The sequence below is a fragment of the Meleagris gallopavo genome, chromosome 8, assembly GCF_905368555.1.
Source record: "Meleagris gallopavo chromosome 8, MGAL_WU_HG_1.1, whole genome shotgun sequence".
Lineage (NCBI taxonomy): Eukaryota > Metazoa > Chordata > Aves > Galliformes > Phasianidae > Meleagris > Meleagris gallopavo.
In genome coordinates this window covers 21,744,786-21,766,886 of record NC_139411.1, presented here as the reverse complement: position 1 = coordinate 21,766,886, position 22,101 = coordinate 21,744,786, and the positions used below count along the sequence as shown (strand labels likewise).

At 58.0% G+C, this 22,101-nt stretch overlaps 2 protein-coding genes across 14 annotated transcripts in view; one reads left to right on the top strand and one right to left on the bottom strand.

Annotated features, from left to right (window-relative positions):
- Positions 1 to 12,239, top strand: part of LCOR (ligand dependent nuclear receptor corepressor) — a 73,265-nt gene extending 61,026 nt beyond the window's left edge. For 8 of the 10 annotated variants that reach the window (XM_085229138.1, XM_085229134.1, XM_085229136.1 and 5 more), the window contains one exon: positions 4,025 to 12,239. In XM_085229138.1, coding sequence (XP_085085264.1) covers positions 4,025 to 8,468 — 4,444 coding nt within the window. In that variant the 3' untranslated portion in view covers positions 8,469 to 12,239. Of the gene's footprint in view, positions 1 to 1,418; positions 1,537 to 2,542; positions 2,638 to 4,024 lie in introns of those variants that run through there. The other 2 variants (XM_085229142.1, XM_010714613.3) reach the window with 2 other exon arrangements.
- Positions 12,240 to 12,405: 166 nt separating this feature from the next.
- The window catches only part of SLIT1 (slit guidance ligand 1), a 31,294-nt gene continuing 21,598 nt past the window's right edge, over positions 12,406 to 22,101 (bottom strand). For 2 of the 4 annotated variants that reach the window (XM_085229144.1, XM_085229145.1), the window contains exons 15-37: positions 21,993 to 22,016; positions 21,640 to 21,784; positions 21,448 to 21,522; positions 21,169 to 21,312; positions 20,795 to 20,938; positions 20,547 to 20,713; positions 19,797 to 19,929; positions 19,040 to 19,180; positions 18,770 to 18,841; positions 18,517 to 18,588; positions 18,301 to 18,372; positions 17,735 to 17,898; positions 17,471 to 17,595; positions 17,230 to 17,327; positions 16,641 to 16,780; positions 16,464 to 16,557; positions 16,239 to 16,376; positions 15,782 to 16,019; positions 15,576 to 15,706; positions 15,321 to 15,475; positions 14,962 to 15,250; positions 14,267 to 14,478; positions 12,406 to 14,186 (exon numbers count right to left, since the gene is read on the bottom strand). In XM_085229144.1, the coding sequence (XP_085085270.1) occupies positions 13,939 to 14,186; positions 14,267 to 14,478; positions 14,962 to 15,250; positions 15,321 to 15,475; positions 15,576 to 15,706; positions 15,782 to 16,019; positions 16,239 to 16,376; positions 16,464 to 16,557; positions 16,641 to 16,780; positions 17,230 to 17,327; positions 17,471 to 17,595; positions 17,735 to 17,898; positions 18,301 to 18,372; positions 18,517 to 18,588; positions 18,770 to 18,841; positions 19,040 to 19,180; positions 19,797 to 19,929; positions 20,547 to 20,713; positions 20,795 to 20,938; positions 21,169 to 21,312; positions 21,448 to 21,522; positions 21,640 to 21,784; positions 21,993 to 22,016 (3,221 nt within the window). In that variant the 3' untranslated portion in view covers positions 12,406 to 13,938. The remainder of the gene's footprint in view (positions 14,187 to 14,266; positions 14,479 to 14,961; positions 15,251 to 15,320; positions 15,476 to 15,575; positions 15,707 to 15,781; positions 16,020 to 16,238; positions 16,377 to 16,463; positions 16,558 to 16,640; positions 16,781 to 17,229; positions 17,328 to 17,470; positions 17,596 to 17,734; positions 17,899 to 18,300; positions 18,373 to 18,516; positions 18,589 to 18,769; positions 18,842 to 19,039; positions 19,181 to 19,796; positions 19,930 to 20,546; positions 20,714 to 20,794; positions 20,939 to 21,168; positions 21,313 to 21,447; positions 21,523 to 21,639; positions 21,785 to 21,992; positions 22,017 to 22,101) is intronic. The other 2 variants (XR_014884620.1, XM_031554588.2) reach the window with 2 other exon arrangements.

The window sequence follows — 22,101 nt, the reverse complement described above, 5'->3', positions numbered from 1 at the left end:
AGCTGGGTGCGAGCTGTAAAACCCCCCAGTGCATCACTGCATCACCAGGGATGGCGTAAATTCGGGGGCCTTGAAAGCTCAGCAGCTCTATTTCCATCATCGTTTGGGCTGTGCTTTGCAGCTTTTAGTCTAGAGAAGAAAACTGCTTTTCTTGGCTGTTGTGAGGAGCCTCAGCCCTTCCCGTGCTGCTTTCCCGTTTTGTCAGTGCAGCAAGAGAGAATGCCTGTAGCACCCACAGAGGTGTGAAGGGACTCATTCATCTGTGTGGGGAGTGTGAGGTGCCAGGCAGATTTCTGAGGATTGAAATAGCGTCATTTAAACCGGTACACCCGGTGTCAGCCTTTAATTGGGGCTTGGGAAGACGAGCTGAGGAATGCCTGCAGCATCCCTCCCCATGGCTGCATCCCTGCCCATGGCTGCATCCCTCCCCATGGCTGCATCCCTGCCTGCAGGGCTCTGCAGGGGACCAACGTGAGGCAGAGTGGTGGCAGTGGCTCATTGTGCTGGCATGGAGCGCTGCTGAGGGTTCGGCTTCTCCTCAGTCATTATTAGGTGCCATGTTTCCAGTCCCTGCTGGTTTGGGGTGGTGCGAGGCTGGCGCTGCAGAAGAGGGAGGGGAGAGGTCATCCCTTAAAAACACTGAACTGGATTTTATAAGTTTATAGCTATGTTTTGTTTCTTTTACAGAACTATAATCCTGGTGCTTAGAGTGATCTGAAAGGAACAGAAGCACTTAGCCTTGAACTTTTGTTCTGCCTCTGCTTCTTGTGCCTCTGAGGTACAAAACATACCTGTAAACTTAGAATCCATCCAGCTGCTTTCACGGGCTAAAAAATGAAACCCAAAAAGGGTTTGCATTCAGTAGTGAGGCACTTGGGGTGGGCAAACCGGAAGGTTGCCGTTGGCAATTGGCAGGTTTTTGGGGGCCAGCACTGCAGATAGGTTGGTGTGAAACAGTTCATTCCTTTCTACCTCTCTTTCTTCCCCTTCTACCCTCAAACGTACGCTCCTGAGTCACAGGCTGGGTGGCCGCAGAGCTTTAAAGGGAAGAGAGAGCACACCACGAGCTGGCTCCGTGGGGTGGGCAGCACACGATGGGCAGTGCAGGATGAAATCCAGAGAGCACGTGGCATTTCCCCCATGTAAATCCCATACCGGTGCTGGGGGTGGCCCCAGCCCCACCACCATGGCCATATGCTCTTTGCTGGCAGCCGTGGGTCCCCCCAGCAGCAGTCAGGGAGGGCTGGCTCCTAGCCCCGCAAACCGCCGGTGCCACAAAGCAAACAAATGTATTGCAGCACGCAGCTATGCAAATAGCTTCAGAGCACAGCACGTTTTCCCCAGCGTTAATTGCTACACCACGGTGGTTGCGTGGCAACAGCTCTGTGTGTCTCGCTGACAGCTACTGCCCCTTGATTCCTCTGACACCTTCTGTGACAGGCAGAAAGGAAGAGAGAGAGAGAGGAGAGCTGGGAGGGCAGCAGGGGCTTGGATGGCAGGGTGCTGCTGGGACAGCAGGGTGCTTCTGCTGGCAGGGTGAGGTGGCAGCCAGGCTGGGGTCTCTGGGTGGGTGGGTGACTGGGCAAGCTGCTTATGGGGCTGGGCTGGAGGTTTCTGCAGGTGTTGGGCAGGATGGCATGTTCCTCATAGGCAGCTCAGCTCAGGGAGAGCTGTGCTGGGGGCTCCCTGTGTGTCCCCTGAGCCCTACCTGTTCTGCCTCCCAAAGCCACATCACCAGTTCCCACCCTCTGCGGTTATTCCATCCTGCTGCACCTCCATCAGCAGGACAGACGGGACCATTGGTGTCCAATGCATCCCCCTGGCAGACACTGCAGGGCTGTGCTCGGCCCTCTGATTCTCAGAATAAGGAGGTGCCCACCTGGAGGTAGGCTGAGGAGGAGGTGAATGGGTGCAGAATGAGGAATTGTGGTCCATCTTTGGGTCTCGGTGATGTGAAAGCAGAGAATCTTGTAGTTATGTGACCGTAGGCACAGGTGAATGGTGGCATTGAGGGCGAGATGGGTCTTCTGAGGACAAAGGACATTGAGTCTCAGTGGAGTTATCTCCTTTATCAACCAGGAAAATTATCTATATCTGTCTTTTAAATTTACAGCTTAGCAAGCTGTGTATATATAGGATTAACTCTTTGGAGCACGGTAGGGTGTAGAGTGGCAGTGAAAGCCATGGTGTCAGCCAGACGACAGAGGAAAAGAGGTGAAAGCACAGGGAGATAGATGCACCCGAGGCCCTGGGTGCCAATGGTGCGGGGCAGGACATGGCACATCCCCAGCTCCCTGGGGCCCATGTGTCTGGGCAAAGCCAGGAGACCAGCACCGCCCCAGCCTGTTGCAGGACCAGCGAGGGTGCTCCCAGAGCAGGGACGTTGCTGACAACCGGTAGCCCCCTCCCTAGTGAGGGATCTTGGCTCCTCTGCCTGCCTTCCCCTCTCACCACCCACTGCTGCAGGCTCTCCCTTGGCACCACAAGCAGCCAGGTTAAGGACGAAGTGTGCTGCTTGGCCTTCACTTCCCTGTCCCGTGACATCCCAGTGAGGTGGCGGGGGGGGGGGCGCGGACAGACTGCAGTGATAAATGCAGGAAGATGGCTGCCACTGCGCAGAGCTGGGCTTCCGGGCAGGTAAGGGGAGACCTCCGCCCCAATGGAAGGGGCTGTGCGGGGCCCTCCTCTCCTTCCTGGGGGTAGGAGAAAGGCGTTGCCCCGTTGTTACCTGCAGGGCGAGGGGAGGAGCTGAGCCATGCAGGAATCCTCTCTGGGATAACCTTTCCATGCAGGGCTCTGGAGAAGGGCCAGGCTGTACCTGAGCGCTTTCATTTCTGTTCACCTTGGGTGGAACTGGCTGGGGCTGCTGGAGGGTGTTCGGCTGATTGCAGCGGGCTTGGTGATGGCCACACACTGTGTTCTGGGGTGCTGGGGCACATTTGCCAAGTGTAACCTGCTCAGCCATTCCAGGAGGTGTTGGAAAAACATTGCCTAAGAAACCGAGCTTGGAATTTAGGCACACTGGGACATGCAGGGCTGGCTAGCGGATTCTTGGAGCAGCATTTCTGGGCAAAGAGGAGGCCACGTGGCTGAACTCACAGTCCAGAGCAGCCCGTGGGACGCTTCCACTTGCTGAGTTTGGGAGCAGAGCCTAAGAGCCAGCACTTCCCCAAAAACTTCCTCCAGGTGCCACCCAGCAGTTGTGTGTGTGACTTGTGACTTGTGGCACTTCCCTGTGCAGGAGCTGTGAGTCATGCCAGGAGGGGAGCAGGGAGCAGCCTGCCCTCCTGGGACACAGCAAGGTTGTTCCACAGCTCTGCAGCTGTGCTGGTGTGGTCCTGTATGGGGCCAGCACTGAGCCCCGACTGCGGGAGTGATGGGAATGGGGCAGGATCTGCGTGTGCTGCTGCTGGGAGCAGGCATGGTTTTGGCACCACGCTCCTGACAAGTTCATGCAAACACTACGTAATTATCCCTTAGCCTCCCCACCGATGCATTCTAATTAATTGCTTCTGCTGAGCAGAGAAATGATAATCGTCTTGTTTAAGAGGTAGCTCGTGGCAGTGATCCTGTAGACAATGCTGCCCACCTTCCTGGGTGAGCACTGCAGGTGGGCAGAGTAAATTTACCAAATGGCAGTAAACCAAAGCACAGAGCAAATGGCAGGGCACAGCAGCACAGAAGGGTGTGTGGCCGCAGGCATGTCCTGCGTGCTGGGAGCCAAAATGTGTATGTGTAGATGTGTGCACTCGCACTGGTGTGTCCCGGAAGTGTTGGGCCTGTGCATATCACAAACCTGGTTCTGAGAAGTGCAGTTATGGTGCTCTAGCAGTCTGTGACAAACAAAATGCAATTCATATCCTGTGATGGGGGATGCCAGCCTCATGGCACCAGGGTGCTCGATCTCATCTGAGCATCCAGTGAGTGATGGGTCTGAGTGGGAGGAGGAGGGTGTTCCAGTTTTGCAGCATAAACTTTTGTTCCCAAGACGTGTTACTGACCGCTTTTCTCTTTGTCTCTCTAGTGAGGATGCAGCAGAGGCAGTAGCAATAGACTCTAACAATCAGCCCAAGTCTCCACTGGAAAAGTTTATGGTCAGACTGTGTACGCACCACCAGAAGCAGTTCATCCGTGTGCTAAACGACATATACACTGAAGTACAACCAGACTGTGAAGGCCAGCAGTCGTCTGAATCCGAAAGCATGGAGGCCTCCACTTGTGGCTCTGGTTGTAGCCAGCAAAGCACTGAAAACCAGGATAAGGGTGCTACGTGTACTGACCCAAGGCCCCTTTCTTCCTTGGAGCCAGGACAGCCAGGCACTGACAGCACAGGGCAGCCTGCAGAGCTGAAGCCCATGGACAGGGCAGAGAGCTCCAGCCCTGCTTTGAGGAGAGACTTCCCTGACCCCCCCAGCACGCGGCTGCGCTCTGCCAGCCCAAAGGACAGCTCCACTCAAGGATACCTCAGCACGTTGAACTCTTCCTCGTTGAATTTCCACCACGCCACAAAAAGCCTGGAGGGGCAAGCTGCTGTCCACGAACAAGATGCCGGCATCAGAAGGTGTGAGGACAGCAAAGAGCAGGGAGCAGGTAAGGCGCTAGTGGAAGGCTACATCTCTGTCAAAGTGGCCAATGTGAACGGCAGTGAGGACGGCCTGGACAGCTGTCTGGGCTCCCAGAAGAGCTCTTTCAGGGCTCTGCCTGAGGAGCCCTGGGACCCTGGCTTTGCTGTCAGCTCTCCTCGCCGTGCAGACAAAGAGAATGCGTTACAATGTGGCTCGAAAGCATCTTTGCACCAGGACCTCGATGTGAAAGAACAAGACACAAGACCAAAGCCAGACAACCACCTGCACGCTGTGGCCAAGGGCAAGGTAGGCTGCCACCTGCACCCGGCCGACAAGGGCCCACTTGACAAATCCAAAGAGGGCTGGCTGCCCGCCGGCACCACACCAACCTCCCACCGTGCCCCTGCTGGGCACCCCCGTGCCAAGGCAGCCTCCCTTCGGCCCTCCCGCAAGAGCAAAAAGGCCTCGGGGCTGCGGATTAATGACTACGACAACCAGTGCGACGTGGTCTACATCAGCCAGCCCATCACTGAGTGCCACTTTGAGAGCCAGCGCGCCGTGTCATCCCGCAGGACGGCACGGAAGAGCACGCGGGGGTATTTCTTCAATGGGGAGTGCTGTGAGCTGCCCACTGTCCGCACGCTGGTGAAAAGCTCGCGGGCAGAGGAGCGGGGCGGTGGCATGGCGCAGCGGACGCAGGCACTCGTAAGCACGAAGCCGACTCTGGTGCTTTCAGGGGGCAGCGCCACGGGGGCAGGACGGGATGGGGAGAAAAGGGTTTCGCTCCGGCTGCTGGCCAAAGGCACGCCAGCCAGCAGAGAGACGAAAAGCAGGGGTGAGCTGGGCTCCGTGCAGCGGGAGCTGCGGGATGTGCGGGTGCTGCGGTCACGGGAGGCCTCTGCAGCTGTGCCCCTGTTCTCACTCTCAGCACCGCCCAGCCCTCAGACGGAGGACAGCGCAGCTGGTTCTCCACCCCCGGGCTCCCCCTGTAGCCAAGGGGCTGGGGGCTTGGCTGCTCCGGAGGTTGGTGCGGCTCCCTCTGGGGATGGCAGCTCCAAGGACAGTGATGCTGTGTCAGCTGCAGGCTGTGCCGTCCTTCCCGCCACTGAAGCAGCCATCGGGGAGAAAGGTTCCCCAGATGTGGGTGTGCAAACTACTCCAGACCTCCCTGCCAGCCCAGAGCCGGGGTCCCCCATGCAGCTCTGCCCTGCTTTGGATGCGGCACCTGACGCTGACACCAGGGACCATGCAGTGCTCCCAGGCGCCAGCAGCACAGAGCCCTGTGGTGTGCATTCTGCAGAACCCTCTCCACGCTCTCCAGAGCTGCAGGCTCCTGAGCAGCCCCCTGCCGCGGATGGCAGGAATTGTCCACCAGAGTCCCCTGCCACCTTGCAGAGCGTGGAGGTGAACAAAAGCACTGATACTATACCAGATGCCCAACTATCAGTTGTACCAGGTGACACCTCCCTTGAGCAAGAGGAGGCTGCACCAGCCAGCATAGCTCTCCCTGTGGACTTGGAAGGCGAGGCAGAGCAGAACAACAGCTTGGCAGGTGAAAAGGAGCCTGCTGAAGAGGAAACACTGCCTGAACCTGATGGCTTGGAAACAGCAGAGAAAGACTCCATCTCTTCCAAAGACAGCCTAGACAAGAAGCGAAAGAAAGGAAGGAGAACGCTTGTGGCATCTGACCGGCGTCTCCGAAGCCAGCAGTCTCAACCACCCACGGAGGGCAGCACTGAGGACGCTGGTTCTTCCAGCCCTGTGCACCTTCCTGGCCTTCAGATCAAAGCCTCCAAGAGTCCGGGTGCTAAGCGGTTCAAGAGAGAAGGGAACCTGGATGGGACAACATCCGCACACCTCCCAAATGACTGCTTCCATAGTGTGCTGCTCCAACACAACGATGGGCTAAGCACCGGGCAGGATCTAGAAAGCACGGCTGAGGAGAACGGTGTCACCACCAGGCAGACCTATAAAAGCATCTTAGCAAAAGAAACTGCATCCGAGGGAGAAAATTCCCATAAAGACGACCCCACTGCTACAGGTGGCCAAAATCAACCAGGTGAGATGCTGGACATCTGTGTGCAGACTGATGCTGAGAAGAAAAGCATCCTCCTACCAGCAGAAAGCAGTGCGCCTGCAAGCAATGTGCAAGCAGAGGTGAAGCTGGGCAATGCTTGTGCAAAGGAGGAGAGCTCGGACAGTGCCATAGACACGGGGAAGCTGGAGCACTATGAGACGGTGAGCAGCCAGTCTCCGTGTCCCACCAGCAGAGGTGGAGGAAGCAAGCATCTCCCAGCGAAGGCTGCCAAGCACAAAAAGGTCACCCTGCAGTTTTACAACTTAAGACACACACCTGCAACAGCTGACACTGCAAAAAAGAGCTTGCCAGGGAAGGAGTCTATGCAGGCTGTCCCTAAAGCCAGGGACGAGTGCAGTTCAGGGAATGATGACGCCCTGGTGCTGGAGGATATGGATGCAGAAGACAGCAAGCCAAGGTTCATGGAGTGGTGCGCTGAAGAGGAGAACCAGGAGCTGATTGCTGAGTTCAATGCCCAGTACATGAAGGTGCAGAAGGGCTGGATCCAGCTGGAGAAGGAGGTGCAGCCAGCCCCCAAGGTGAAGAACAAAGCCGACAAGCTGAAGGAGATCTGGAAAAGCAAGAAAAGGACGCGGAAAAGCAGAGGAGCGCTGGAGGTTCAGAAGCTGTCTCCTGTCCAGATGCTGTTCATGAAGGCCTACAAGCTGTCCGACATCTGCCAGTGGTTCCTGGAGACCACCGAGACCCGCTCACTGGTGATCGTGAAGAAACTCAACACGCGTCTCCCAGGGGAGATCCCCCCCATCAAGGTTCCCATGCAGAAGTACTCCTCCTCTGGCCTCTACCCCAGCTCACTGCAGGCTGAGCGCTTGAAAAAACACTTGAAGAAATTCGCCGCCACTACGCCGGCCCGCAACAACCTGAAAAACCAAAAGCTGTGGGCTAAGATCCGCGAGAATGCCGACAAAGCTGAGGCAGAAGAGGGCAATGTGGCCGGCCAGCCTCCTCCGCCTGAAGCCAGCCCCGAGGAAATGAGCCAGGAGCGGGGTGCACAGCCCACCCCCAGCCTGCCCACCCAGGCCAGCACCCGCATCCTGCGCAAGTATTCCCAGCTGAGGGGCAAGCTGCGGGCCCAGCACCGTGCCACCCGCACCGACCGGCGTGGCGACGTGCCTGGCGAGCAACCGGGCCCCGAGGGCAAGACCAGCCGCAAGAGCCTGTGCATCAACCCGCTCATGTCCCCCAAGCTGGCCCTGCAGATCAAGGCGGATGCCTTCCCCACTAAATCACCCTCAGCAGATGGAGCGGGGAAAGGGCGGAAAGGGAAGAGTAAAGGCCAGGAGGAGCCCTCGCCCAGGGCTGAGCATCTCAGCAGGAAGAAGAGGACTCTGAAGGAGAGTGAGGTCACGCAGGAGCGGGCTGGCTCCTCGGGGAAGGACAAGGTGCCGGCCAAGAAGGCTGGAAAAGTAAAGCACTCAGAAGTGGGCACCAAGGCCCCTGCCACCCGCAAGCAGGTGGAGAGGAGCAGCAAGCTGGCCAAGAAGATGTCTTCAAAAGAGAAGAGAGCCCCGAAAAGGCAACTGGAGAAGGTGCGGCTGCCGGTGCGGAAGGGCAAGGAGAACACCAGCCGCCGTGCCGCACCGCCGCCCGGCCACGAGGAGCTGGGCCCATCCCCGCGGCACAGACCGCTGGGCGAGTCCTCGACGCGGGCACAGAAGATGGCCAACAAGAAGGCGGGCGGGGGGAAGGCCCTCCCCAGGGCTGTGAGGAAGGGGCAGGAAGGCAGCAGTTCGCAGGGCAAGAGGAAGCTGCGGGCGAAGGGGGACTGCTCGCACAGCAAGCGCTCGCGGCTGGATGCCAAGTAGCAACGCAGCGGTAGCCATGTACAGAACTCTTGTATAGTAGTAACCCTTACCATGCATTAACTAAAGCTGCTTTTATAAGCTGTAGCAAGCCTTTAAAATCCGCAGTTACAGGATCATGCCCGTGATGTTAGGCATCGGAAGCTGTGTCTGAGGCGGAGAAGAGGTCAGCCTGTCTGGCTCTGCTGTTCCGAAGGAAGTGTTTGCAGTTCCGATGGTCCTGGGGCTTTTGAACTCAGAACCAGGCAGTTTTAGTTAAAAGTACAGTGCCTTATTTATCACTTTAAAAATAAAATTAAGAAGCTCGTCTGTGTGATTTGGAGGCTTGCGTTTTATACTTGAGGCACAAGCACTTGTACTGTAGCAGAAAGAAAACCACCTTTGTGCACATGAAGTAGCTTTCGGCAGCCTTTCGGTGCACGCCAGCATTTCCCTTCCCTTCAGCGCCCTTCTGTCTGTCTGTGAACGGCATTTCAAGCAAACCCAAACCCCTTTGCATCGGTGAGAGAGACGAAGGTGGATGGGACACGTGTCGGTTCTCCTGCAGCTGCCGGTGGCTCTCCAGGTACCCACACATGGATGTCACCCTGCGGCTCTGCCCCTACCCTGTTCCTTTGCACAGCTGCAGCTGATTTTCCCTATAGTTTGCATTCACTTTTGTACAAACACGCACCTTGCTGCTTGCAGGAATCCCAGTGTGAGCGTCCCGTGTAGGAAGCAGCAAGACTTTGGTTTGAAAACTTTCCCTCCCCTTTAAATCATGCAAAAGCGAGCTCTTTGAGCAGCAACAAAGTGATTAAATCTAGCCTGTCAGACCCTGTACAGATTAATACAGAGTTATCTATGACTTTAATTTTTACTGCATGTATTAAAGATGTCAAACATTCCATCAGGAAAGATTTAAAAGCATTTCAGGAGAGGCGCCGGTGGCAGCCGTAGCACTGCTCTGTACCTTCCCCACGGGTCTTCTCTCCACCTGCTCCTGCCTTTCCCTTCCCTTGGGCTGGGGTAGAAATGCAGGACCCCCTCCTCACATTCTGCATTTAATTTCTTTGACTTCAGGGGGCTGTCCCTTGCTGCCCTGTGTTGGGATGACAGCTCCAGATGTTGCTCCCCAGAGCTGTGCTGCAGCCTTAGCACATGTCGGTTGGGATGCTGGGCATCCCGTGGCATGGGAGGAATGTGAGTTGTCAGTTAGGCTGAAAGCTGAGGGCAGCCAGGTGATGGGGTGCCTGGTGAGGCAGCGGAGTGCTCTTCTGTTTTATTTAACAGTGACAGCTTTGGATTTCAGGAGGGGCTTTGTCTTTGGTGGGTAGAGTGTGGCCGCCACCTGTGGCCAAGTGACTGCGGCCAGCACTTGGGCATGGCCCTGCCCAGGTTAGGGTGGGCACGGCAGTGCTCTATGCGAGTTCTCTGCATCGTAGGTCAGCCAGGAATGCTCTCATCTCCAGAAAAACAGGGTGGCTTCCTGCTGGGAGGCATCTCCAGTTCTATGCTGCCACTCAGGAGGTGCCATCTCCTCATCTCCTGTGTGTGTTCTCATGCTGACACCAGTTGTAGCTCCTGGGTCTTGCAGCCGATGACACGTGCTTTTACCACATGCTTTGTGCTTGTGAGTGCTGTTTTGGGAAAGGACGGAGGGATGTTTTAGTTGGCTAGCAAATGAAAGGACCTGCATGTGAGGTAGCCACATGGCAGGGTGGCATCACCACCATTTCTTCATCAGTGCCCAGATTTGATTTTCTTCTCCCTCCCTTCCAGGCAGTGTTGCCTTGCTCCATTCCCCACTTACTCCCCGATGTCCTCCCTCCAGCCCCAGTGCTGTGCCCCCAGTGCTCCCCGATCACAGCAGTGCCGGCTGCTGCTGCCACCGCTGCCCTTTCAGCTTTCCTTGTTGGCTGACTTCTCATCCTACTCTCGGAGTTTACCTCCACCCCCGCTCCCTGCTCCGCGTATCATAGCGTCCGTTCCGCCCGTTCCTTTGCTTGGTGGTTGTGAAATGAATCCATCTGTTCTAAGATGTTCTCAGGAGTTTGTATTAAGATCACCCCTAGGCTTAGAGGAATCACGGTTTCCCCCCCCCCCCCCCGACCCCCCAGGTTTGAGAGCACTTCCACCGGGCCGCGGGCAGCTGGCGTTTGATTCAGGGCACGTTGGCAGCTGTGAGATGGCCAGAGAGGGCACCGTGGTGGCCACTGTGGTGTCACCTGGCCCGCAGGCCACCTCGCTAGCCAATGTTTTCTAAGTCTGTTTGTAAGAGTACCTAATTTTAAAATGAAATGTGAATATATATTATGTGTAGGTGCCATGTAAGATAGTGTTGTGCTAGGCGGCAGGATGCTAACCTACTTTTTAAGCTTTTGGGGCAGGTAAAGACATTTTTTTTCTCTCTCTCTCAATTCTCACGGATTTAATATTGTAAATAGTCGGGTTTTTTATATTTATTTTGTGGGCTTTCCGTAGTTTCTTGTTCCGACTGGCGGCCGCTGTGGCTGCCTGATGGCGCAGGGGGACAGGGCAGCTGCGGGGTCCCGTCTCATCGGTGCCCAAGCATTAACTCTTCATCTCATTTCTGACGATGTCAGAGGGTGAGCGGGAGCTGGGAGGGAGAGGTGAGGGTCTCCATGGTAGGGGCACTGCCAGCAATAAGATTTTAGTAATAATGTCTTGAATGACGGGGGCTCAGCCCAGTGTGGGGTGCGGGTCTGGAGGAGCTGCCCCAGGGTTGTTCCAAGCGGCTGCTCTGAGCCCAAGGTGCCCACACAGCAGGGCAGAAGGGCAGCTGTCCGCAGCCAAGCTGGCCCTGTAAGGTCATTGCCTCTTTGCTTGCCCTTCCGCCATGTTTATTGGAGGGTTTGAGGTCGGTTGCCTGTTTGTGTGTGTTTTTCCTAAGCGTGTATGGCTTTTTTCTGTCTGTTTTTAACCCTGTTTCGCTGCACCCATCCCATAATGGGATCAGCCCTGCTGTTCGGTGACAGATCCCTCATTTCAGAGCATGGGATGGGAGTGAGTCAGAGGGGCTCACGAGAGCCCTTCACCTTTGGAACTGTGGTGTGGAAAAAGAAAGGAAAAAAACAAAAGAAAGAAAAGCACCAACCCAACCAACCCAATATGTTTCTTTTTGTTCTTTCCAAGATGCTCAATGTTTGAATCTTAGTTCCGCCCCGATAGCAAATGTTTTCCCTTCCTTTGTGTCCACTTCCCTGGAAGGAGTTTTGTCGCTCTGTTCGTTTCTCTAGGATGAACTTTAGACACTGATCCGAACAGCCCTCCTGTCCGGTACTGTATGTCAGAGCCTGACCAATGTGAAATGTCAGAACGATGTGCAGGGAGCACGGCCGCTCGCTCGGCTCCGTGCTGGGGGAAAGCAAAACGTCTGCTGTGAATCCTCGGTCGGAAAGGTGCAGAGGGGTTTCCATTAGATGATGTTTACATACCTCACCTGACGAACCTTTGAACGTGTATATAAAAAATGAAATAAAGTTATATTAAGTTGCTTTAAATCGATATGTATAGCTATAAGAGCTGGGTCATTTGAACTTTGGCAGTGTATCGACTCTCTCAATGTTGACATTTTGTGAACTCTGTGCTCCTGTCGTTTAGACTCTCGAGGAAGCTGTGTTCTTGTTCCAGGTAAAGCTCCCTGACTCAGATCTGAGCTCCTCACGGACTCCCACCGCCTTTTCTCCCTCTGTTGTTGATATTCACCTGATGATGAGCTTTCTAAAGGTCCGTATTTTATTGCAGCTTATTAAACGTTTCTTTGATATCAGAGCCGCTTTGCTGTGATAAATGGTGGGAGGGTGGGGGCGTGGATGGCACACGTGGGCCAGAGCAATGGGGCACAACCTCCCTCCAGCAGCGTTGGGTCCCCCCATTGCCCACGCCATCCCCACCCTGTGCCCCTCCGCATGTCCCCATAAAGACAATGCCGGGCCTCTGAATGAATCAATGTCATGTTCACGTGGAGGACAACATAGACAATACCGAACATCTCCTAAAACAACACAGCCTCTGCCGGCGGAGGGTGCCCTCCCCAGCCCAGCACAAACCGGCGGCTGCAACAGTGACACACACACACCGCGCGGGCCAGACAAAGCCACCGTCATGTTCCTGCCCAGTAGCATCTGTAAACAAAAAGAAAACAGCGTTTGTTGACCCCAAACATAGAAAAATACTATAACAAAATGAAATACAAATATATATTAGAATCTGTAAGTATTCTGTATAAAGAGATACTTTAGCGGTTAGCTTACAGCAAGAACAGAAACACAACACAACTGAGCCCCGGCCGGGGGCTGAATGAGAGCATCCCGCTGTGCTGTGCAGCACAGGGTGCTGGTGGCAGAGATGTCCCCATGGCGGTGGCATGTCCTGGGTGCGTGGGGACAGTGATGGCACCCACCAGCCGGCTGCACCCAGCGGGACGCGTTGAAGCACTGGTGTGATGTGATGGGGAGAGCTGCAGCCACAGCCCTGGGGGTGACACGGTGATTTGCCCCAGGTTGGCCCGTCACCCTCGGTCCTGGGTTGCCAATGGCCGGCACATGGCGTGGTGCCCCTGCTGCCCTGCCAGCATGTCCCCCGGCACAGCGGTGTGGTGGGGCTGCAACCCAACAGCTCGGACCTGCTGGGACCTGTGCTGGATGCTGTGTTGCCTCCGGGATCTCCACCTTCAGCTGCTCCAGCATCCACCGGGCTGACAACATCGCAAACCTGTGCCCCAGCAGCCATCTAAGGGTCATCCTCGGGGAGGTTTCAGCACAACCACCCCCTGCACACAGCCCAGCAGGGAGAGGGGCCCCATCTCTGTGCACAGGGCAGGGCTGGCACTGCATGGTGAGGCCGCTCCTGGCTCCAACCTGCTTGACCCAACATGTCCACAGTGCCGCTGAGCTGGCACCGTACACTGGCTGCAGGGGCTGCTGCAGCGGGGCCAGGGCCATTTGGAAAGGGGGACTTAGGGGTGCTGGGAACCAGGGGTGCCAGCATGGAGCTCAGCCCTCCTGGCACCCGTGGCACACAAAGCACTGAAGTGCCAGGTCCAGGGTGTTAGGAAGGTCCCAGCTGGATGTGGGGCTGCCTGGGGGACACACAGTGAGGGCACACGTTCCCCTCAGTGATGAAGAAGGCAGAGATGAAGGGAGAGCAGGCGGAGGGACAGAGCAGCTCCCACATGAGACACACTTGTGTAGCTGCAAGTTCTTAAAAAAATCCTCTATCTACACACTTGTTTTGTGGGCTTTTTTTTCCTTTTTTCCTTTTTTTTTTTTTTTTTTTCCTTTTTGTTTTGCAACCCTCTAGATGCAACACGTCTATCCTCCTCCAGCCCCGATGGGCTCCTCCGAGTGGTGGGAACTGTGCTGGGCTTTGGCAACATCCCGGCCCCTGGCTACAGGGCAGAGCGAGCTCCTGGTGCCGGGGGCTCCTCACTGCCCCCCTGCTGTCCGCAGCAGCCCCCGCACCCCGGCGCTCAGAGGCACGGGCTGCAGCCACACTTGCTGGGCTTCTCCACCTCCTCCACGAAAGTCGCGCCGTTGCTGCACTCGAAGGCGTATTTCCTGCGCCGCGGCCGCAGCCCGATGCAGCAGCCGGTGTCGGTGTCACCGCCGCACGTTCCCCGGCACTGCACGTAGGGCACCGGCCGCGTGGTCTGGCAGATGGCGTAGCCCCTCTGCACCTGGTGGTAGTCCCGCACCGGCTCCCCGCGGCACTCGGGCTCTGTGGGGCAGCGAGGATCAGAGAGCAGATCAGAGATCCTCCCAGCGCTGCTGCCCCGAACCCACCGCCCTGCTGCCTACCTTGGTCGCACAGGGCCCCGCTGTAGCCGCTGTGACACTCGCATACGGGCTGGCCGCCCGGGGTGAGGCGGCAGCGGCCGTGGTGGCAGGGCAGGAGACGGCAGGGGTCAGGCAGAGTGCTGGGCTGGTTGCACAGGGCACCCTGGTAGCCCTCGTGGCACTGGCAGCTGTAGGAGAGGGCGTCGAGGGGCAGGCAGAGTCCGTGCACACACCTGTGGGCAGCCACGGCCATCAGGTGTCTGACACGTGGCACAGCAGTGCCTGCACCGTGGTGTACCAGCACCAGCTGGTATGGCATGACACGTGTAGATCAGGCACAGCGTGGCTAAGGCATGACGTAGGTGGGGCACAACACGGGTATGGCACAGCACACCATGACATGGGTGGGTGCAGCACAGCATGGGTCGGGCACAGTCACTGCATCCACAGCAGTGATGTGGCTCTGGCACAGCGTGGCACCGGTAAGGCACAGCGTCGCAATGAGCCACAGATTCATAGAAACACTAAGGTTGCAAAAGACCTCAAAGTCCAACTATTAGCAAATCCACTAACCACAACCCTCGGCGCCACAAAGTCATGGTCAGCTGTGAATGGGCCAGGTGAGCTGCTATGGGGCACCAAACGGGACAGAGCCACTGCGGTGGGGCACAGCCCTTGCTGTGGGGCAGCAGACAGGCAGGGGAGGGGGCACTCACTTGTGCCCCTGGCAGGGGCCGCCGCGGGGTTGGTCACAGTGGGGCCCATCCCAGCCAGGCTCGCAATGGCAGATGGGTCCCTGGGCGCCGGTGGGCTGGCAGATACCGTGCAGGCAGTACAGCTTGCGGCAGGGCTCGCAGCCTGGCACCACACCGGGCGTCATTCGCGTCTTGGTGAAGTCCTGCAACTCGTTGTTGATGTAGAGGTTGCGGATGCAGCCATGGAAGCTGGTGCCGTTGAGGAGCTGCCAGAGGCGGAAGGCGGCTGAGTTGACATCCACGGGCATCCCTGGGGAGAGCGGGGCCGTCAGCACACACCCAGCCAACCCTGTGCCCCCAGTGCCCCGCCGGCCCCATACCCCCAACATAGAGCGGGGCCTCGCTGTTCAGCGTGTAGTGCTTGCCCGAGTTGTCCATAGTCATGGGGCTGCCGCCATCAATGGAGAGGTTCACCATCTGGTCAAAGGTCACCAGCTCCACGGTGTGGAACTGCCCATCATTGATGGTCTCGGCACTGGTGGGGAGGGCTGTGTCACCAGGTGCGCTCCGTCCCACATCAAATCACCAAGCCCATGCAATGGGGTCAGGGCACAGGGTGTGGGGGCCCATGGTACCTGTATATGGCTGAGCTGGGGTGAGTGCCGGGGTCATAACTGACCCTGACATGGCCTTGGTACAGCTCTACAGCCATGTGATCGCTGTCACCGTTGTACAGCAGAATGCCGTTGTCCTCAGCCGTGGAGACCTGGGGGTGGGAGAAGTGAGACCCCACAGCCGGCGGCCACCCCCCGTCACCCTGTGTGTCACCCTGCGTCCTCACCTGCAGGGTGATGTTGGCCCGGGGCCAGTCCTGCAGGTCAGTGAACTGCAGGTATGTGTCACGATCCACGAAGTTGACGCTCAGCAGCTTCTCACACTTGGGGCCACCAAAGCCAGGCAGGCACTGGCAGAGGGCACGGGAGCCCCGCTCCACACAGGCCGCCCCGTTCTGGCACTCGGCACGCTCGCAGAGCCCGGGCTGCCCAGTGGCACGGGGCGGCATCTCGCACAGCTGTCCACTGCGGGGCCAAGGGTGTGCTGGGCATGGGTCCAGGGCAGCCCCCTCCCCACCACCCACAGCACCCACCCACTTTGGGGTCCCCACCAGCAACACCAGGTGGAAGCATGGATGCTGAATCCTGCAGGTCCCTTCTGGGATCCACAGTGGGGGATATGGTGGCCAGGACCACCTCCTGCAGGATGACACCTGATCGGCCCGTTAGCCCCCCCAGCAGTACCTGTAACCCTCGGCGCAGAGGCAGGAGTAGCCATTCACCTCGTCCACGCAGCGAGCGTTGTTCTGGCACCGGTGGTCCTGGCAGTCATCGAAGTCCTCGCTGCAGTTGGCCCCCACGTAACCGGGTGCGCACTCGCACCTGGGACAGCATGGGGGGGTTACAGACCCTACAGCCTCCCAACTGCCTTCAGCCCCCTGAAAGCAAAACCCAGGGGCTGGGGCTCACCTGGGCCCCTGGCTGGTGGGGATGCATGTGGAGTCATGCTGGCACGGGCTGAGCTCGGCTGAGCAGAAATCTGGTGGCTGCTCACAGAAATCCCCTGTGGGGCAGAAGAAGGGGTGCCAGATGGTACCTATCAGGGCACATCTCACAGTGGGATGGCAGAACCCTTGCTCCATGTACCTGTGTAGTGAGCAGGGCACAGGCAGGTATAGTTGGTGGCACCTGACACACAGGAGCCCCCATTCTCACAGTTGTGCTCTTTGCAGGGGTCACTGGCGGTGTGGCAGTTTGGGCCCTCGAAGCCTGCTGCACACAGGCACCTGCTCCGGGGTAGGAAATACCATGTTGGGATGATCTCCCCAAAACATGGGCAGAAGACCATGCTAGAGGCTGCTCCCAACAGAGCGCTGAGGAGCACAGCCTCATGTGCCCCTACCCGAGAACCCAGGGCTGGTGGAAGATGCTGAGGACGCTCAGTTGCCAAGACAACAGGCTGAGAGAGGCCATTTAGTGCAGAAGGATGTGCAGCCCTCCTCCACCTGCAGCCCCACCATTATTTCCAGCTGCTAATTGCACCCCATTTCCCTGAAATGCCTGAAATGTTCGGGGTAGGCAGGGTTGCATGGGGGCATGGCTGCATCCTGTGCTGGCTCTCAGTGCCACAGTGGCGAGAGCACGGACGGATATCCCGGGCTAAGAAGACCCCAATTCCCCATGAGATGCTGCCATCCCAATGCCCAAACTCTATCGGTGTCCACAAACTGCTGACCTGAAACTGTCCCTGTCCACATCCTGGGGCTGGCAGGTGCCCCCGTTGGCACAGGGGTTTTGAGAGCAGCCATCCAACGCCACCTCGCAATCCCTGCCCTGGTGACGGAAGGAGACATGGCAGCAAGGGGTACCATGCCCTATTTCTCATTCCCCATCCCTCCCCCAGGTGCTTGGGCAGGCAGAGCCCTGCACCATGCCTCTGCACCATCACCTGGGGCTGGGAGACCCAGTGCCACTACCTTGTAGCCGATGGGGCAGGCGCAGCGGTAGGAGCCGAGCGGGTCGTTGTGGCAGGTGCCCTGGTTGCGGCAGGGGCTGGAGAGGCAGGGGTTGCACTTGGCCTGGACACTCAGGGCTGGGGGCCCTGCAGGGAAGGGTAGAAGGAAGGAAGGGGGTTGCGTCTGTAAGCACTGGGAGGCAGCGGTGAGCAACGGAGCCATATGGAGCATCACCCTGCTGTACATGGAGCGGGAGGCACAGATGGACAGATGGACAGGACTCACCTTGGCACTCAAACTTCTTGGCGGGGGTGGTGAGCAGCAGCTTGCCCTCCATGTCTGGGGGCCCGGCACAGCGGGCAATGCCCGGCTCCTTGTAGCCTGTCTTCACCCAGCTGGAGAGCCAGCGCAGGTTGCAGCTGCAGTACAGTGGGTTGGCCCCGATGGCTCTGCAGGGCAAAAGCGGGGGCACTGAGCACTGTGGTACTCCCCCTCCTGCCTGTGTCCCGATCCTAAAGCATCCCAAGCCCCATCCCACTGTGATGGTGGCAGAGGGGAGTGGGGAGGGCAGGACTGTGAATGAGCACTGAGGTCAGGATGGGTGAGCACCACGGTCCATCTCCTTTAGGAGAAGCTTGAGGAGGCAGCAGCGGCACGAGCCGGCAGTGCTGGGCTCTGCAGGGCTCTCACTGCTTACAGATGGAGGAGTGCTAATCCTACAGCTCGCAACAAAGGGCAGGGGTGGTGGGGATGTGGGAGGCAGGAGCAACAACTGGGGGGTTGTCAGGAGCAGGAAGGGGAGGCAGTCTAGAGAAATCCATTGGGTCTTGAGGTCCCCAGCCCTGACTCACAGGTGAGACAGTGAGGTGACATCCGCGAAGATGCCCTCGGGGAGGGTGGAGATGTCATTGCCATGGAGAGACCTGTGGAGGACGGAGAGCCCCATGATCCCAGTGGCTCCAGGACAGCAAGGGCAGCCCTGGGCTGTGCCCAGCCAGCCGGTGAGGCCGGAGCCCACTGGAGTGTCACTGCTGCCCATGGTGCACAGGGGACACAGGGACACTCACAGCAGCCGCAGGGAGCGGAGGCCCTCAAAGGCCAGCGGAGGGATGCACTGCAGGGAGTTGTAGCTGAGGATCCTGTGCAAGGGAAGGAGGCAACACAGAGAGGCCACCCCGAGCTACACGCTGCCCCCCCATGTCCTACCCCCACATCAGCTCAGGGCACATTCACTCAGGTGGAAGGTCCCCTGGTCTTTGGGGTCCCCTAGGAACACCCTCCCTCAGACAGGGCAGCCTGCAGCCCAGTGCCCACACTTACAGGGTGGTGAGCTGGCTCATGTTGGTGAAGGAGGAGTTGCTCAGTGAGCTGATCTTGTTGTTGCTCAGATCACTGCAAAACACAGACCCAGGGGCTGTGGCCTCTCCCGTCCCTTCTCGCTGCACACCCAGTGGGACACAGGGACACACTGCCAGCCAGCCACGATCCCACACAAAGGGATCTGCAGGGGTCCTTCCTGGGGAGGGCACACCATGCCCACACTGCCACCCCCCCAGGTCCCAGTGGTGAGCCCCGCTCTCAGCCACTTACACCAGCTGCAGGTACTTGAAGGTGGAGAGCTGTCCTGGCACCTGGGTGAACTGATTTCCATCCAGGTAGCTGGAAGGAGAAGGAGAGTACCTCGAGCAGCAGGATATCCCCTTTGTACACCAAGGCCCCGTAGACTTTGCGCTACAAGAGCACTTCCAACATTACCTCCCTGTGCTCACAGGGGACCCCCTGGCTGGCAGGGAGCTGCACATGTGCCTGCCCACCCACAGACCCCACAAGCTGGAGCCTGGGGCTGCTCCCCAGCCGCCTGCGTGTGTGCACAGCCAGACGCGCCGTGCTGTGAGCGTGGGTGGCCGTGAGTGTTTGCAAGGCATGTGTGAGATGGAGCTGAGGATGCGGTGAGAGGAGGCTGTGTGAGACGGCACTGGGGAGTGAGGGGGTGGCATACATTCGCATGGATGTGTACAGAATGGGCCAGCACTGGTGGCAGGCTGCTGGGGACTGCAGAGCCCTGGGGTGTGACAACAGCCCCTGTACATCACCCTTTGGGCATGGCCATGGAATGACAGAATGGCTGTGTTGTAAGGGACCTTAAAGCCCATGCATTTCTGCCCCTCACTAGATCCATCCAACCCTGCCTTGGGCACCCCAGGGGTGGGATGCCTCCCCCAGGGATGGTCCCTATGTCCTCAGCCAGGACAGCGGTGCACCCCATGTCCAGGTACCCTGCAGCACAGACCCCTGCCCACAAAGCAGCAGCAGGGGGAGGAAGGCAGACCCTTGGCAATGCACTCACAGCTCGGTGACATTCTTGGGGATACCCCTGGGCAGGACCTTGAGGTGCTTGTTGCTGCAGCGCACCACAGTGTCGAGGCAGGTGCACTCCTGAGGGCACTGGGGCCGTGGGATGCAACTCGTCTCCTCCTGACCTGCACGGGACACAGGAGACACAACGTCACTGGGTCACAGCTCGTTGTCCCTCAGGCACTACGTGATGCTGGGTTCAGTGCCTTGCACCTGTGACAGGGTACCACCCACACTCATATCTCCCCTTGGCACCAAAGCAAGGGTGCAGCACTGTCTCAGCTGACACCTGGCTGTGCGTGCAATCTTGCAGCTTGTGGGAACGTGGGTGCATTGCATTCCATTCTATTGCTTTAGAGGTTATGGTCAAGGTTAGGGTTAAGTTTGCATTGTAGTCTATTGCATTGCTTTACATTGCATTTCTTTGCACTGCATTAGGATTGCAGTTAGGGTTAGGGTTGGGATTAGGGTTAAGACTGCACTGCATTCCATTGCATGGCTTTGTATTGCATTTCATTTCATATCATTACATTTCATTTCATTGGATTGGCTTGCATTTCACGTAGCAAATGCATTGCATTGCATTGCATTGCATTAGGTTTAGGGCTAAGGTTAGGGTACCACAGAGGGACCTGGGGCATCTTTGGGGGGGCACCATGGGCTAGGTGACCCCAGCTCAGTGCGGGGACAGATGGACAGCACAGAAGCAGGGATGGTGCTGCGACAGGAGGGTGCGAGTTACCTTCCTCACACCTGAAGTCAGGGAAGGCCACGTCCTGCAGCGGGATCTGCCGGAGGAAGTCGGGGTGTTGGCACCGCGGGTTCCCCGTCACGATCTTCCTCTTGCGCAGCCAATCCCCCAGCCAGGCCAGCTGGCAGTTGCAGTTGAAGGGGTTGGCCAGCAGGTTCCTGCAAATGGGAGGGCATCACCTGAGATCTGGGCCCGAGACCCCCAGCAAGGGGCTGTTAGCATCCCCGGAGTGGACATACAGTGTGGAAAGGGACTGCAGCGTGTCAAAGGCACCCGGTGCGATGGTGCTGATCTGGTTGTCGTACAGCGAGAGCAGGCGCACGTTGCGCAGCCCTGTGAAGCTGTCGTTGTGGATGCAGCTGATGCGGTTGTTCCTCAGCATCCTGCGGAGGAGAGGACACCCCATAACTATGGGACCCAGCAGACCCTGGGGGACAGGAATTCACCCCTAAAGGCTGCAGCTGCACCCAGCAGACAACAGCTCCAACTCTGGACGCAGGCAAGGGATGGCCCCAAAGCAGACACACAGCGGTGCCAACGGCACCAGCTCGGTGGCATGGGCAAGGCTAGGGGCAGTGGGACGGCCCCACCCCCATGGCTCAGGGACACTCACAATGTCCTCAGCCCGTCCAGTCCCCGGAACATGCCGCTCCTCACTGACTCCAGCTGGTTGACGGTGAGGTGCAGTTCACTGACTGATGCGGCCCCCTCGAATGCCCCATCCTCGATCTCTGACACCTTGTTGTTGCTGAGGTTGCTGCGGAGAGGGGGGACCATCAGGCTGCATCCTCACCCCTCCCTGGGTCCCGCAGTTTGGGAGGTGCCCCTCTTTCACACTCCACACCATGTCCCTGTGTACCCTCCCAGCCCCCCTGCGCCTCCAGATCCTCACATTTTCTTCAGGTGAGGCAGCTTCTTGAAGATGCCTGTGGCCTCCAGGATGGAGATTTCGTTGTTGTTCAGGCGCCTGGGGTGGGCAGCAGGGAAAAGAGATGGCTGCGAAGGGCCTGGCACAAACCAAACCCTCAGCAAAACCCAGCGCCAGTGACACGGTGGCTGCAGGAGGGGAGGGCATGGTGCTTACAGCTCAGCTGTGGACTGTGGGATGCGCTCTGGGATCTTAGTGAGCTTCAAGTTGGAGCACTCCACCACGCCAGCCTCACAGCGGCACTTCGGAGGGCACACCACGTCACTGTTGCACTCACTGTTCAGCTGGTAATCCTCTGTCCCTGTGTGCCAGAGAGGGCAGCGTCTCAGGGCTGCAACTGGCTGGGTCCTCCCACACCCCAACTGGTCCCAAGTGTGCACCCGTAGCCCTCGGTGTGCGCAAAGGAGGGGCCACAAGGGGACATTATCCATGGGGACATGTGTCCTGGGTACACCAGCCGGCACCGTATGCACACACACACGCTCACACACATGTGGTTCCCTCCTTACCTGGGATGAAATACTGCTCTTTGGCTGCGGAAAGAAAAAGCATATCAGCACCACTGTGTGCACAGCAGAGATTTGGCCACAGCCCCCGGAGGGGACAAGGGTGGTGCTC